The sequence below is a fragment of the Gouania willdenowi genome, chromosome 1 (genome assembly GCF_900634775.1).
Source record: "Gouania willdenowi chromosome 1, fGouWil2.1, whole genome shotgun sequence".
NCBI lineage: Eukaryota > Metazoa > Chordata > Actinopteri > Blenniiformes > Gobiesocidae > Gouania > Gouania willdenowi.
Window position 1 is genome coordinate 15,923,064 of NC_041044.1, and position 15,072 is coordinate 15,938,135.

The following is a 15,072-nucleotide window of genomic DNA, read 5'->3' on the forward strand; positions in this document are numbered from 1 at the left end:
GTAGCTGTTGTGCAACACCCCAACACTGAGGTTATTTATTCATCCATGTTGACGTGATTGACATTAATGCATTAATGTGTTTCCAAAGAAATGAACTATTACCGTCTTAGTCGTTGATTATCTACATGAAGTAATAATTTGTTTTTGCCACAACCCTGTTTCGTAGAGCTTTATATAGTTAAAGGGGACATATCATGCTAAATCCTCTTTTTTAGCCCTTAAATGCATTTTGTTGTATATTTAGAGTGCTTAGAAGTACAGAAAAAAATCAAATTAGTCTCTTCAGGTGCTCCGTAGATATCTTTATATTCTGTTTTGCTCATATTTTTCAATCTGTTTCAATTTTTCTATTCTCTATTTTGAACTATTACATCACAGTATTTGCAACGGAACTGCCAAATTAGTACATCAACTCCAGGTCCAACACTTCGAGCAATCTGCCATTTTTATTTCTCGCTTTTATTTTGTAGTCCAAGCTCCAGGATGCAGAAGTTACGAGAGGATAAGTCAAAATGTTTGGTTGTTGGATGTAGTAACCCACACGCTTCATTACAACGTCTCCCAGCATCAGAACCTTTTCAAAGTGCCTGGTTGAGTTTTTTTTTTACAGAAATGTACCTAAATCTGTGGGTAAGGTCATTTTTGTGTGCGCAAAGCACTTCAAGGATGACTGCTTCAGCAACCTCCACCAGTATAAAGAAGGATTTACAGAAAGACTTTGTCTGATTGAGGGTTCAATTCCTTCTATCTTTGGAGACGATGAACAGAGCACTTTGGTAAGCTGTAAATAACGCTAAAAAGTGTGATGATAAGACGTCCCTGTCATTGTTTTGTTAGCATTAGCAGTTGCACCGTCTTCATATGTTAGCGCTGTGTGCTCGTTTTAGATCCTTGATGATATGGCCTACGTGATTTAATTTAAGTCTAAAGTTTTCATTAGTCAGTTCATTTTGCCGTTTTTGTCTTTGAAAAGACTGAATTAAAATGCATTTTGTGACGTTAGCTTGGCGCTAGCGTTAGCTCGGTGATTGCGTTAGCTCACTTGTTAGGGTTCTGCAGGTTCATCATCTTCATTTTCATCTCGCTCCGCTGGGTCAGACTCTGGCTCAAACATGTAAGGCTGGATGGACAAGTCTTCTGTTGTTGACATTTTGTAAATAACCTCTGAATAAAAAGTTTATGCGCCGCTACATAGCCGTATCTCTTCTATCAAACTACAAAAATGGCCGAACAGGGTGGAGTTGAACCGAGTGTCACCTGAAGAGGGGGCGGGGTATGGAGTGTCTCATTTGCATTTAATGAGACCGCACCAAAACGAGTTGCTCTCAGAAGCACATCAGAAAAGTGGTAGAAAAGGGGCCTGTGGAGCTATAATAATGAGGAATTCAGACCCAAGCATTGCAGTTCCTCTTTATATAGACCACAACTGTATGATTTATATGTAAAAAGGAAAGACTTAAAACCATGATATGTCCCCTTTAAGAAAACATTTGTGTGATATAGTTACCAGTGATGTTTTTAAAGCTTGATCCCACTTCTTCATCAGTACACAGATATCATTATTGCATTATGTGGCCCAGTTGCCCATGTCTGACTTTATATATTCACAGATGACACAAAATGAAACAAACATGCTATAATTCCAGCCTCCCAACACTCAACACTTGCCTTGTTACACATACAGAGTTGTCCATTGACTCCGAAAAACCCCAGTTTATCTCGCCTCATTGTAGTTTGTTATGCTTTTTGGTTTTTGTCTTCTTTCATCTTGCACCAAATAATCAATCAAACAAGTTATTCACCCTGTTCCATGGGCAAAGGTATCATTGGGCAAGACACTGAATTCTAAGTTCCTCTGAATGGTTGACTAGAGCCTTGCATGGCAGCTCTGTCCCATTGGTCTGTGAATGAGTTCATTGTGTTGAGAGATTTGCAACTACTTCTTCATAAAAGCTTTATTTAAATCTAGTCCATTTGAACATTTACTCAGAATTGCCTACATTTTCACCTAAAATTGTCTGGCCCCAAACAATTGCTGTGCAGAAGCTATATTTGTTTATATTTGTAGTTGTTTTGTGCATTGGAGTAATTTTGGTGTATTTTTGCTGTCATTTTGTGTGTTGTGAATTGTTTTGTTGCATTTTGTTGCACCTGGGCCTCCAGTTGTCCATGTCTAAATTAGTAAATTCACAGATGACACAAAATGAAATAAACACCATCCAAACATTTAGCACTTGTCTTGTTACACATACAGAGTTATCCATTGACTCTGAAAAACCCCAGTTTATCTCATCTCATTGTAATTTGTTTATGCTTTGTTGTCTTCTTTCATCTCGCACCAAATAATCCATTAAACAAGTTATTCATCCTGTTCCATGGGAAAAAGCTCTGCTCATTCATTTGAGTTCTTTCCTTTAAAACGACTCATGCACTTGATCCTCAGTCCACAGATACAGTATTCCTCCATGCTCATACGGGCGTGGTCCTTCTGTTGGAGGAGCAATTTCCAGAAAGCACCTCCATGGGAGGAACCACAGTCTGTAAATCGTCAACATCCACATCGATCTTTCCATCATTAAGAGCCGAGCCCAACGTGTAGAGCATGAAATCTGAGTCCATTGTCACTGGTGTGGGCCCACCTGTCAAGGTAAGGACTTTGGACTCAGCAGAGATGGACGGCTCTCGGTCGAGGACGAGAGCTGCTGGAAATGTGTTGCATTCCCCTACGCTGTTGGTGCTCCTGGAGCTGTATCTGCGGCTGCGGTTTTGTTTGTATCTGTTGCGGTAATATGAGGAGCTGCGGGAAATGGGAGGCTTTGAAAGGGAAGGCCGACCATTGGTGCGAAGCTGCCTGTGTCTCTCTATGAACACGTGCACGGCCAGCACACCCACCATCTCAGCCAGCACAAAGGACAGCGCTCCAAAGTAGAAGGACCAGCCATAGGAGTAGCTCTTCTTGCTGTCGCTCTGGCTCGGGTCGTCTGAGTTGGCTGATATGTACACAATAATACCAATGATGTTACTGAGACCTGTGGAGGGTTTAAACAGAGGGAAATGCTCAGTCTAATACAAGAGCTAATAATTACTAACACACAAAAACAGTCAATCAAGTTAAATTCAATACAATTAAATATATAGATTAGGGATGTAACGATTAATTGTAAGGCAGTTAAAAATCGATTCATAGGTACCACGGTTCACATCGATGCTCTGAAAATTGAATCGCAGTACTTTTTTTAACCAGCAGATATTAATCCTTCCAGAAGCGGACGTGACGGGCGGAATCTGCTACTATTTTCTTTCTGGCCGCCATTTACTGTTAAACATGCTCATAAATGATTCTTTACCCCTTTAGCACCGAAAGAATATCTGTAATATTACGTGAATATCTGTAAAAGTCAGGTTTTTCTATTAGCTCTGTCTGGTAGCATAGCTTCTCTTCTTCACTGGTGGAATAACTGCATGCCAACCGACCACTGGGTTACCAGCGCCCTCTGCTGGTCTAAACAAATATCTGACGTAAATACAGTAAAATGACTGTTTTTTTTTTTTTTTGTTTTTTTTTAAAGTCCAATTGTTAAGGCACAAAATACATTTTCAGTTGCACTTTTAAAAAGAAAAAGAACTATTACGCAGTTTTGAATTGTTTATTATAGAACCAGAATTTAATTTAATAAGCTTCTTCATTTGTATTATTCCTTTATTTATTTCATTCAAGATTTATTTTTAGTTAAATTGCATCATTTTGAATAGTTTATCAAGGGATTCTTTTGACAATGAAAAATAAAAGGAAAATAGTACAGTATTTTCCCCAAAAAATAAAGGACTATTTTTCAGTCATTTGTCAACATTCCCATTTTGTAAAATAAATCGTGAGAAAATCGTATCGTGAACCCAGCATCGTGAATCGAATCGTATCGGGAGTTGAGTGAATCATTACATCCCTAATATCGATTGTTGATGATTTATTTGAAATGGATTGGCTTGATTTATTCAGATTGAGGTGGCTGCATGACATAGCTTAGCTGCATGACCACTTGAATGGTCGTGAAGACATGAGGCTGAATCATGAACAACTAGCGTTACTGTAATTGGGTTTGATTTCATGGACCCCTTAGTAATACATCTCTGGAGCCGCCACTGGAAGAGGATCATCTAATCACAGTGAGTTTGACTGGATAATGTTATAGCAGATAGTAACATGGTTTAGCCTTAGGAGATTTAATCCATTAACTGTATTGAACATGACTCAGCTGTTTATCTGCCTTTGAAACTGTTTCTTGATTGGTTTAGGCTGCAGGATGATCCAAATATAATGTTCAAAATTACATTTATTCATTTGACGCAGTGACACTTAATAAACCTCAGAGGAAACATACAATTTCTTGGCTTTGATTCTATTTTTATTATTATTATTTTTTTACATATGTAATCAGTTAAGTTCATTTTCTGACCTGCAGAGACGAAGAGTATGCCAGCGCTGAGAATGACATTGTGGCGTGACTTGTAAAATTCACTGGCAGCCACACACACTCCACCGAGAAACAACAGCCCCACGCTGAGAATGGGGAAGAGGCTGGAGGCTCTCACTGCACCTGTGCAAATGAAAAAGAATGGAAAACATGCAGCTGTTATGGATGATCTGGAATGGTGCGCTAGAATGCAATGTTCTCCTTTGTTACCTACGTAGTAAATACTCTGCAGCATCCTGTTCGTAGTCCGCATCCTCCAGAAAGTAATCTATGTCTTTGCAGACGCCATGAAATGTCCCTGCAACAGAACAAAGGGATCAAAATCCTAACAAACAAATTGTAGAGCAACATTTTATGAGTGACTCATGTGTGTTGCTTTGTTTTAGTATTTTTTTTTATAACTCACAGCATCACCGGAGAAAGCAACAGATTTCACCAGTTTCACATGTATGTTTACACATGTACAAAATGTGTTCTCTGCATTTGACCCATCCCTGAGTAGCAGTGGGCCGCTATGGTGTGGTGCACGGGGAGCAGGTGGAGCTTAAGGGACGTGTTCAACATCCCACAGTGATGGCCCGGTGAGATTCAAACCAGTGACCCTCCGCTTACAAGCCTGCCTCCTTAACCACTAGGCCACCATGGCCCCTTTACTTGTATTTATAACGTTGTTAAAGGCAGTGGTTGTTGTTTTCACAAGATTCATCATGTTTAATTCATGTAAACTTAACCTCTATATTATAGAATGGTCATACATAGACCAGAAACTAAAAGGCATATGTAATTAAAATTGTGTAATTAAAAAAGTCCAGTCCTTGAAGTTGGCTGTCCTGCATGCGTTAGCTGTATCGGTTATCCAAAAAACTTTTTTTTAACCACGTCTACATTTATTTTGAAAGATTAACACTACTGCAATTTTTTTCCACTGCTATAGTCTTTCTTTCCCCGTAAAACAAAAGTTTATTATTTATTTATTTGTCTGTTAACAGTCTGGCCCAAAAACTAATGGATGGTTTTGATGACATTGTCAGAAAATATCCAAAATGGGATCGCGAACAAGTTATTAGAATTTGGGAATGATCCAGGTCAACATCCCAAATCTAACATTTAGGTGACAATGTAAAAACAGGGACCGCTACGGCGTAGTGGAGCAGCCGTCCCTAAAGATGGTTAAGATAGACTTTTTTAAGGAGAAAGATATTAAAACAGAGGACAGTGTTTGACCTGAGTTGAAGGTGATTAAAAGCTGTCGATACAAAGTGTTGCTATTGTGCAGAGGAGTGAAATCTTGGGTGCCAGTAGTGACATGTCACAACGTAACCCATCCTGAAGCCACACACATGCCTGTGTCTACAACAGGTGTGTATGTGTGTGTGTGTGTGTAAAAGCCGCTAGTGGAAGCCATCATGCAACGCAGAGGTCTGCAACCTTTACTCTACATTTTGTCTCATCTCACCTGGATTAAAGTCCTCCTGGAGCCGAAAAAATACCTTCTCATTGAAGACAATACAGTGTATTAAATTCTACAGTTAAAATCATATAGAATAATATTTGATTTAATTTGATTTATATTGATCACGTAAATGGCAACTTAAAAACAGTTTGAAATAAAATAAACTGACATCAAGAAATAAAACAGTATCTTCAAATTCTTACACATCTCAGTTTACATGAACACAATGTTATATAAAGAAGATTTTTTTTAGTTAATGTATTTGAAAGGTTACAAAAGGTAACTTGAATTTGATAACACATGATCCTGTGGTCAACACATGCAAATTGCTCATTTCTTGCCACACATAAAACATGCATATTTAACCTGTACATTGGTGGTTAAATAAATCTGTTTCCACACAATTAAAATATTTATTTTCTTCCAGAATAGTGTTTTTATTGGTTTAGTTATTTTACCAGGGATTTAAAACTTATGGTTAGTCACAGGTGCAGGAAAAGTTGATGGTCTGTAGATGTTACAGGAGGTGAAGTAGGAAGGTGCTGAGTCATTGCACAATGTGATTTATTTTAGGTTAATAAATTGTTATATCTTGATTTTATTTGTCATTAATCATTAATAGCCTCTTTAAAAAATAACTTTATTTCAATAGTTTTTTTTTTAAAGCTTTAGGGAGCCTTTGCAAAAGAGTCAAAGAGCCACATGAGGCTCCAGAGCCGCATGTTGCAGACCCTTGGTTTAGTAAAATATATTTAATAATGAGTACTTGTCAGCTAAATATGTCAAAATAGGATAATACATCACAAATTATAGTAGTACCTGATATAATAAATCCAATAAAAAGTCATATATTTGATAACAAGTAGTTATCAATATCTTAGACTCAAGAGGGTTAATAACTGTCCATTAAAATAATTCACTGGAAGTATTCATACAGTAGACGTTTCTCCAGGTCTAAATGAACTTAAACACACCTGATTTTTCATGTTCATACACATTTTCCACACTTGTTCCTTCTCATTGTTTGTAATGCAGGAGTGACAAACCCAGGCCATGTGACGCAGACCACGTGTGAGCCTCTGACGTGTTTCCATGTGCACTTTGATTGTAGAGTCACATTCACTTCCTAACCTTTGGCCCAGCTGGGCTTTTCCACTGTAGTGCTAAAGGAACACATATCGATGAATTTGTCCCTGAGTCCAACACTGATTGACCAGTATTGATGAGGTGACGTTGTTGCCTTGGTAACCAAAACAAAGCTGATGGTGGATTGGTCAGAGAGGGAGAAAAAGTACATGAAAAGACCACGTCAATTTAAAACAACTGCCAGAGTATGGACTTTAAAATGAATATTTTTTATACACAACAAAGCATCACTCAGTTATCCTGCTCGTTGCTACCCAATGATGCAAGATCCTGGTTAGATGCCAGTGAGTTTGCATGTTCTCATTGACTGTGTTTTCAGTTTGTTCTCTTTGCTTTTGATCTTATACTTGATTTACTTGCAAGGGTGTCAAACACATTTTTGTTCAGGGGCCTCATTCAGACAAGCTTGATCTGAACTGGGCCGCAGATTTTAGCAGGAAAAAGACAAACGTCAACATTATTGTGCCCTAGTCTGCACTTCCAGGTATAAAGTATATAAAGCATACTAGATCGACAATATATAAGCATTACATGAATTAAACTAAAATTCTCTTACATTTCCTTGAAATTATGAACAATTGTTATTTAATTTAGTACAAAAATTTGAGGGAATCTGCAGGAAATTGAAATTGAAATTGAATTGACATTAAAAATACTCCCATCATGTGATATAAGCATGGGAAATTTGTATCCATGCGTATTTAGAGGGGTTGAGATAACAACTGACTTATTTTGTAATTTACACAATGATACATGTTTTTTTGGGGATCATTTTAATTTTCTCCTGCGGGTTGAATTAGATGCTCAAAAGGGCCAGATTTGGCCCCCGGGCCTTGAGTTTGACACATATGAATTGAAGCAAATAAAGCAGTAATTTGTAAATGCTCACCATCAGCTAAGCAGAAACCAAGGATTATTCATCCATCCATCCATTCAACCATTCATCCATCCACCAATGCAGAATTATTAACACATGATGCAGGACCAGCATCTACAACTCCCCATGGTTGCTAAAACGTCATTTCAACTGTCATTGTAGAAATTAGACACATGGCAGCCTCATCATCATCATCATCATCATCATCATCATCATCATCATCATCATCATCATCATCATCATAACATTCAGTGACAACTAAAGAAACTTGATAAAAACTTGATAAAAAAAAAAAACCACAACAACCTTCAAAATGATTGGTTTTCTGAAAAAGGCCGCACACAGCACCTGATGGCAGCCTGAGAAAACGGTAAGTTATGGTTCCCAGTGAAGACTCAGTAACAACAGAACATGATGGATCATTCTAGATCAAATGCTGTGATTCAGAAAAAACAACGAGCATGCATCACTACCAGGCTGTAAAGGAGGAAACATGGCGCTGAGTGTTCAGCAGTTACTTAGTACTTGTGGCTGCTTGACATGGACTGATAATGAACATTATCTTACTGAACCTCTACTATTATACGTCATCTAGTATTGATAGAGCTCCCAATTAAAGATAGCTGCGTGTACACTTTACGGTAAGATGTATGAACTTATCACTAGTTAACTTATGCAGTTTCAATTAACTGAAAAACTGTACTCATCTATATACCCTTAAAATAACGTGAATGGTTATTATAACTTTGTTAAATCAGCCTATAGTTCTCAATGAGACCCATCATTTGTTCTCACAAAACAATACAATGTTACTGCATGGCATGGCTATGAGATGTCTGTGGTGACATGATGACTGACGCAGATGGAAGGAAGCCACATGATTGACATATGCATCAGAATGCTGCATGTTTTATATTCAATGCTGCAGATTTTCAAATTATTTGAAGAAGATGATAAAATTATGCGGAGAGATTAATTGCTGAAGTCACTTTCATCCAATCCACTGCCTTGACTTAATGCCTTCTCTGTTCTTCTAATGGATGCAGTAAAAATCTAATCATAAATGCATTAGGTGCCAATAGTCTGTCTATTGGTCTCAGGAGGCTGAATCCTGCCATCCATCCATAGACCATATCTAGAAAATCTCATCTATCTCTGTTGAGTCTAATCAACTGTGGTGTTGTTTGAACAAACGCTTCATCAGAGATGGACCCTGAGAAGGCTTAGGCCCAGGTTCCAAGTTTTTTGGGGAAAAAAAGTTATATTTTATCATGAAAACTGTGATATAGAATTTAATTGAAAGCCTTTATTGTCATTATACACAGCACAATGAGATTTAAAAAAGCAGCTCCATAAAAAGTGCACACAGCAATATAAAAGACTAAACAATAAATACAGTAAATAAATACATTAGCGCAAGTTTAATAAGGTGATAGCTTTGGGGAAGAAGCTTTAGGCTGGCAAGACAAAGTCTGGTTGCTAAACAAAAGGAGCGCTGAATGTTGGATTATTTTATTATTATTTTGTTAAATATCCCCATGATGCTCAAATGTTATTAGAAGTAATGTCAATATTTCATTTTTTTTGTGATGAAAAAGTTGTTAGATTTTTTTCGGGAATGTAAAACAGTTCTATTGGTTAATGTAGTTGAGATTGTTAACTAAGACTCCTTTCCATTTATTTATTAGACATTATTGAATGAGAATGAACAAGTGAATAACTGTGATGTGGTTTCATAACACAAAACAAATTATTATGGTAGTTAATGAAACATCACAGTTGTACTACTAGTGGGTAACTGTTGCGTTGTTGTACAGCGATATGTAACAGTGCATCAGTGTATAGTCTTGTTTGTTTGTTTATTTCATTCAAGACGTTATGTTCAAGGTTTATATTTAGGTTTTTTAATGCAATTACTTCATTTACGAGTGATATTTTCACTGAGCCACTTTTACTTTTGAGAATTTTTTCAAGGAGTGTCTATAGACTTTAACTCAAGTAATGAAGCTGAGCATTTTATCCACCTTTGTAGTATTTGCTGTTTGTGTAAAGACACATGTTAACAGGTCTGTGTAATGTAGTGTTTGGGTGAAGTAAATGATCAGTTATAAGTTGAAGTTTATTAATAATAACATACTCCTCTCGATTGTGCACAGTTATAGATTTCATAGATGTTTTTCATCAGTTTTCATAGTTCTTTTTTTTCCCTTTTCTTTTCCTTCTGATCTCATACAAACACGTGTGTGTGTGTTGGTGTGTGTGTGTGTGTGTTACTGTGATGTGATCCATCCTTCCCTACCCTCTGTGCAGCAGGTCCTCCACAGGCCGGAGTGGGTCAGCACCTCCTCGTTCTTCCGGACAGTGTCGTTGTCACTCTGGCTCTTGGAGCGACACACACCACGGGAGTAGAGCCAGTAGTCCGTGCCCACAGCTATGGTCATGAGGCTGAAGGCGCAGAAGGCCCCTGCTGTGGTCAGCAGCATCATCATGCCCCGGTTGCACAGCCTCATGTCACCAACGGGCTCTCAGGGCTGTCGGTGGACTATCCGTGCATGGACCCGGTGGGCTGGAGGAAGCTCAGAGGGTGGGCACATCTGTGACCAAACACCCAGAGGATGCATGGACAGCATGGAACAGGATCAGACATTTTGTCTTTAAAACTCCATCAAAAGTGTTGATCAGCGTGGGCGTGGTTAGCAGGAGTGTAATCCAGGTGAGTCCAGATCCAGGTGACAGCAGCAGAGCAACATCCGCACACCTCCAGGACCCAGTGCAATGTGACAGAGCTAAACTGTGTGTGTGTGAGCTCTGTCTGTATGACCCCGCCTGAATGTGTGTTTGTATTTGTATTGGCAGTAGTCTGTTCAGCACCATGGAGAGCAGCTGGGATACATTAGTTTCAGCAGTGACTGACAGTTACTCAAGTCTCAACCTACTGAATGAAAGAGACCAAGGCTTTATGACCCAAACTGATAAGGACATTAAATAATTTAAGATTTTCTGAGCTGCAGACAAAAAAGCAATTCCTTGATTATTGTGCCCTAGTTTGCACTGAACTGTAATATACAGTATGTAAAGCACCAACAAATTCCAAGCAATAAGTGACTTATCAGTTACTGCAGGATCCTCCAATCTTACAAATTCCTTGATTTTTGTGACCAGTTGTAGTGTGATTTAGAGGAATCTTGTGGGATTGTTTGTAAGCAAAAGAAATCAGAGACTGCAGTCTAGTAATAAGTGAGATAATACTCCCATCATTTCCCCTCGTACAATACTCGACTTGTTTCAAACTCCAACTTAGTCACCAATCGTCCTAATACCAACCATTTAATCTGATCTAATAGGAGCCTCTCTTTGCATTTCATCCAAAACTGGAATTATGGAATTCATCAGTTGGTCCCTCAATGCAATCGATCAACCAGGCAGTGGTGAGACCGTGTGTCCAAGCAGGAAGTTTGCGGCTGGATATGCAATGAACACTTGTAACAAGTGGCAAGTTGTGTGTCTGTTGATGCTTTCCGTGAAAGATGTGGACATCTACATGATTGGAATTATTCCAATCATGTAGATGTGTTATGGTAGCAGGCATGCTGCTGATTGGAGCTGGCAGCTTTCTGACCTATTGCAAAGTCTGTATTAAGTTGGCAACTGTTTTGGGAAGTCTGCCAGTCATTTCTGAAGGATGGGGCAGGACTCTCAACACTCAGACTCATGTGATGAATGAGCTCAAAAGCAGGAGCTGCTTTTGGATGGTTTACGCAAAATAGAAACCAACTTGTAGAAGTTGAATGACTGACTTGCAAGTTAAAAAGGCCACCTTATTGGATCAGTGCAGAAACCTACGACAAAAGGTTATTTGAAATTAACCTAGCCGGAATCGAAAACACATTGCTTATCTTATTTGGCTTCCAAAGACCCCTTCACTCACACGCTATTTTATTGAGCTCTTTTGTGACTGTTTTTGTTGGGTTTTTTTTGGTGCATGTACGCTGAGGTTTTTTTTCTTAGTGTTATTCTGTCCTCCCCAACAGGGAACCATTTTTCATCTAAATACGGGGCGCCGCCCTTGTGGCAAACCACAGTTCTCCCGCTCCTGTCCTCCCATGTTATTTGTGTTATATGTGATTTTCTTGGACAGGATGAAACTGAAATTACATTTCGTTGCTCTGTAACATGTGCAATGACAAATAAAGCTATTCTATTCTAGTGGTTAAGAACGCTGGCCTTGTAATCAGAGGGTTCCCGATTCAAGCCTCACCTGCACCATCACTGTGGGATGTTGAGCAAGTCCCTTAACCCCGAACAGCTCCCCAGGCACCGCAAAGTGGCTGCCAACTGTTCCCCAGGGATGGTTAGTGAATTTCTCCATTGTGAGATCAATAAAGTATATAAAAAATATCTTTAAAATCATATTTTTTTTACCAATCTTAATGTATTTGTTGGTGTACTGAAAATGTCTCTTGATGTACCTTTTTTATGTAATGTTTCTGTATATTTTTAACTGTCTTTAATTTTTCTGTTCTTATATGTACTAGAATCTTTTTTATGGACCCCAGGAAGATTAGCAACCACCACGGTGGAAGCTAATGGGGATCCAATCAACAAACGTCTGAATTATTTGGCAATCTACAGAATTATTAATTATTATGTAATAGTTTTTTCTACTGCGGGCCGAAATTGGATGAACAAAATGGACAACCTTTGTCCCCAGGCCTCAAGTTTGACACAATATACTTAGTTTTAGTCAAAATGTAGTCATCAGGACTATTTTAATTATAGTCAACTAACATTATTGCTTTAGTCGACTAAATCTGCTACAGATATAGTCGACTGAAATGTAAAGCATAAGAGTTCATGCATTTAATAAAGCTTCAATTACTATTTATTAACCTGATCAGGTTTGTCCTGCCTTTATTAAGAGCTTTAAAAGTCAGGGGAAGAAAATAAAGTTATCACTTCAGACAGCCTTAAATCAGCTTTATGTAGCATAAAAAAATTGGGTGGCGTAAATGTTTTGACTTCAGACGACCGTTCTATTTATTGTCTGTATATGAAAAAAAAACACGTGACAAGATATTATGAGAAGTTATTTTAATGCTCATATCTTTCAGAAGGCGTCTCACTCACAGGGTTGTGAGATGCATGCAACATGTACACCGTCATGTGACACATTTTTATTCAGGTTGCTTAATATAAGTTGCCCTCTTTTCTGTCGGCTCATCATCCTCTTTATCTGGATTTACCTTTTGCATAGTAAACATTTTATTGCCCTCTACTCCATCTCGTTTCTTACTGTGTTAACATGAGTGTTAACTGAAGAACTGGGAAGGAAGGAAGAAAAAAAAGATCAGGAGAAAGCTCAAAAAGCGGCAGTAAGGGAGTTTAGAAGGAACAGGTGATGGGACGCTGGAGCGTAGAAGTGTATGAAAAGCACTGTTAGTTCCAGACTGAATTCCTTTCAACACGTACTGAAACACAGCTCGTACAGAGACGTTACATCTATTTATATGACCATTACATAGTCAGACATAGAGATAAGCAGTCTTTCTACTGTGCTTTGTAAAGCCAACTCTTTAGCCCTGCGTGTTTAAACACTGTTAGCGTCCACAGTATTCTGAGCCAAAAGGAAAACTTGGGTTGAACATGAACATTTACAGAATTGCACCAAGTAACCCCTAAAGTTTATTAACCCTTTCCCAACGTCTAAAGCAAATGTTAAACTACGGTACTGACAAACATGGCATGCATAGAGGAGCTGCACCACAAAGACTGGATAGGCCTACACAGCACTAACCCACTGCATACACAGTGCCATAGAAAAAAGTGAAAGTGTGACTAAGCAAAAGAAACACTGTTTTTAAATACCTCCACCGAACAGGCAGCATGTGTGACAACGACTTCTCTTTTCTTATATATATATCGTTTTGCATTAATTTGGAAGACGAGACGTGCTGCAGACTAAGCTCAGGACTTTTACTGAAACATGAGGCGATAAATCAGTGTATTTCAACTTCATCCAAGTGCAGAACGCTGCCTGCACACACATGTAGTACCTGGAATACTGACAACCTCTTTGTTGCTTTGATAACTGAATTATAGACTGTATGATATAGTTTGTTTTAAAATATGAAAAGAAGTTTCCACAACAACAACAAATACAATATATTCTGGTTCTCAACCTGTAGGAAACGTTATCACCTTCATTGCCAAGGCTTTTGGTTGCAAAGCAGGAGCCATTGGTAATTCTCCAGATATTAATGATTGTTACATTTACTTCTACTAAAATACAAACTTATTCCAACAGTAGCTCCTGTAGGAGTGACTGTGTTCAGCAGTGTGTTTGTTTTACCAGTCACAGCTTTAAGCTCGACTAGAGAGCACCAAGGGCCTGTACGACAAAGCTGGATTTCTTTTTACCCTGCTAACTTCCCTGATTTATTCTGTGTGCTGTACTACGACCCTGGTGAACATCTTACGAGGCTAAATCCCCGTGGTAACTTAGGCTGAACACCTAACCTGGTCAGGACCAGGTTTTGTTCTGGATTAGATCTGAGCGAGTACAAAAGCCCCGCCTCCTGACCACTCAGTTCTCTTGGAAAACAACCTGCCCAATAAAAGGTGGATCATTCTGTGAGCACGTCGCTGTGCGGATCTGATGTGATGATGACAGGAGAGAATATTCAGGCATCAAAGTAATCCTTTCATTTACGGATAACATCCTGCAGGAAACAGATTTTTTTCTGTTGGCCTGACCAACATTAGTCAGCTAATATCTCGCTTCGTAGTACAGCTGCTCTGTGACGGAGAATGTTTGGTGAGGTGAAGCCCGCTAACAGAGAGATATCCCGAATATACTTATCCAGCTTCGTAGTACAGGACCCAAAACACAACAAGCAAGTGGAAGAAGGTCTTGACTTCACTCAACAATAGAAATATACCAATCACACTGTTTAAGTATGATGGTGGGAGCATCTCTGGAATTGAAAAAAAAGTTTGGAAAACGCTGATGAACATAGATTTTAAATACTAAAAACTTTCACAGTCTTAATGCTGTGATTGCAGCAGAGGATCTATCAAGTAAACACTGATTTAAAAAAAACAAAAAAAAAACACAAGACATTAAA

General features: G+C 38.6%; 1 protein-coding gene across 1 annotated transcript; it reads right to left on the minus strand.

Annotated features, from left to right (window-relative positions):
* Positions 1-2,469: 2,469 nt before the first annotated feature.
* Positions 2,470-10,458, minus strand: cacng3a (calcium channel, voltage-dependent, gamma subunit 3a). Its single transcript, XM_028459167.1, has 4 exons — positions 10,248-10,458; positions 4,687-4,770; positions 4,455-4,595; positions 2,470-3,029 (listed from the first exon to the last, which is right to left on the minus strand). Exons 1-4 carry the CDS (start codon positions 10,456-10,458, stop codon positions 2,470-2,472), a joined length of 996 nt encoding a protein of 331 aa, XP_028314968.1.
* Positions 10,459-15,072: the final 4,614 nt, after the last annotated feature.

Bases quoted from the DNA above. Each gene is read 5' to 3' on its own strand.
- cacng3a (XM_028459167.1), bottom strand. From the start codon at position 10,458: ATGAGGCTGTGCAACCGGGGCATGATGATGCTGCTGACCACAGCAGGG. The intron at 4,771-10,247 runs GTAGGGAAGGAT...GTTCTGTTGCAG, and splicing joins GAGGACCTGCTGCACAGAGG to GGACATTTCATGGCGTCTGC. The intron at 3,030-4,454 runs GTCAGAAAATGA...AACCCTCCACAG, and splicing joins CATACTCTTCGTCTCTGCAG to GTCTCAGTAACATCATTGGT.